Genomic DNA, 1,398 nt, shown 5'->3' on the forward strand with positions numbered 1-1,398 from the left:
TCTCGGCATAGTTTTTATATAACACAACTCTTATTTCATATTCATTATTTATTTTATTTTATTTTTATTTCCTTACTAATTTTTCATTCTTTTCTTTTTCATTGTATGAATCTATTAAGATAAGTGACTCACCTATTCACTTATTATAATTTCATTTATTGTTCAATAACTTATATAATAATTCAATTTATTCGTTTTATTTAATTTATTATTACTATTTATTTGTTTCACAATTATTCCATAATTATAACCAATATGAGTCGTTAGGAGTGTCTTGTATAAGATTATATACTCCACTTTGTCAACTGATGAAAATACAATTGATTGTGAATATGCTCATGTAAGATTCACCAAGCTCATCTAGAAAATACAAAAAAATTAAACTCAAAATGGCTTAAATATTTAAACCAATATGAAAATTCTACTATCCTTTCTTGTATTTATAAAAAATAATGTAAGTGTATTTTTTTAAATACAATTTACAAATTTTTGTTGCATCATCTTAAAATATTATTTATTATTATTATGAAACTGATGAACTTAATTTAATCGAAATTGTTAAAAAGAAAAAATTTATAAGTAGTAAATTTTCTGAAATATGTTTGAAGCATATTTTTTCCACATTTTTTTTAAAAATAAGAGATTCGTTTAAATAAAAAAAATCTTTGAAGGATATATATACAAGAATTAACAAATAATTAAGAAACGACTTGACAAGGCAGGCAAAGGAATTCTTTGAAGAGGGGATGCTAGTAACAACATCAACTTATCAGCGGAAAGAGAATTGCGATAATGAGTTGAGTTAGGACCTCCATCCAACCATGTACCTCTTGCTTTTCATCATTATCGCCCGTAAGTACATATGTGTGTGTGTGTGTGTGTGTGTGTGTGTGTGTGTGTGTGTGTGTGTGTGTATTCAGATGTATATATATTACATATTTTTGGAATTATTTTATGTTATCGCTTATTGCTTTAATTTCATGGTTATTTACTCATCGATTTTTTGTTTGGAATAAGAAAAAAAAAAGATTATTAATTGTATTAAATGATTTTAAATGTGTAAAAAATTACAAAAACCGAAAGTCGCTTCTAGGAAAGTAGAACAAAAAAACATTGTTCAGGAAAAAACAGTAGAAAAGTCAAATTCAGTTTTGTTTATTTCTGACTTGATTTTTCCAAAATTTCTAATAAAAAAAAAAAACATTATTCTCGGCTCTCAGGACGCATGTATAATATTTTTCGACCTAGTATCACCAACAAATTTTAATCGAAATCGATGATCCAACGATCTATTGAAATATGTTTAGTTTAAATCTGTATCCATATCCAGTTTCAAGCGTGTGTATAGGCGTTTAATTTAATCACTATAAATAATCTTGTGAAAAGGATTACTATATA

The 1,398-nt window shown here is 25.4% G+C and overlaps 1 protein-coding gene across 1 annotated transcript in view; it reads left to right on the plus strand.

The window, feature by feature from the left end:
• The first annotated feature begins 786 nt into the window (after positions 1-786).
• LOC106685385 (uncharacterized) overlaps positions 787-1,398 on the plus strand; it is a 22,810-nt gene continuing 22,198 nt past the window's right edge. Inside the window, exon 1 of the mRNA XM_014428016.1 lies at positions 787-852. Coding sequence (XP_014283502.1) covers positions 822-852 — 31 coding nt within the window. The 5' untranslated portion in view covers positions 787-821. The remainder of the gene's footprint in view (positions 853-1,398) is intronic.

Source organism: Halyomorpha halys, unplaced genomic scaffold (assembly GCF_000696795.3).
Source record: "Halyomorpha halys isolate HHAL.00 unplaced genomic scaffold, Hhal_1.1 Scaffold688.1, whole genome shotgun sequence".
Taxonomy (NCBI): domain Eukaryota; kingdom Metazoa; phylum Arthropoda; class Insecta; order Hemiptera; family Pentatomidae; genus Halyomorpha; species Halyomorpha halys.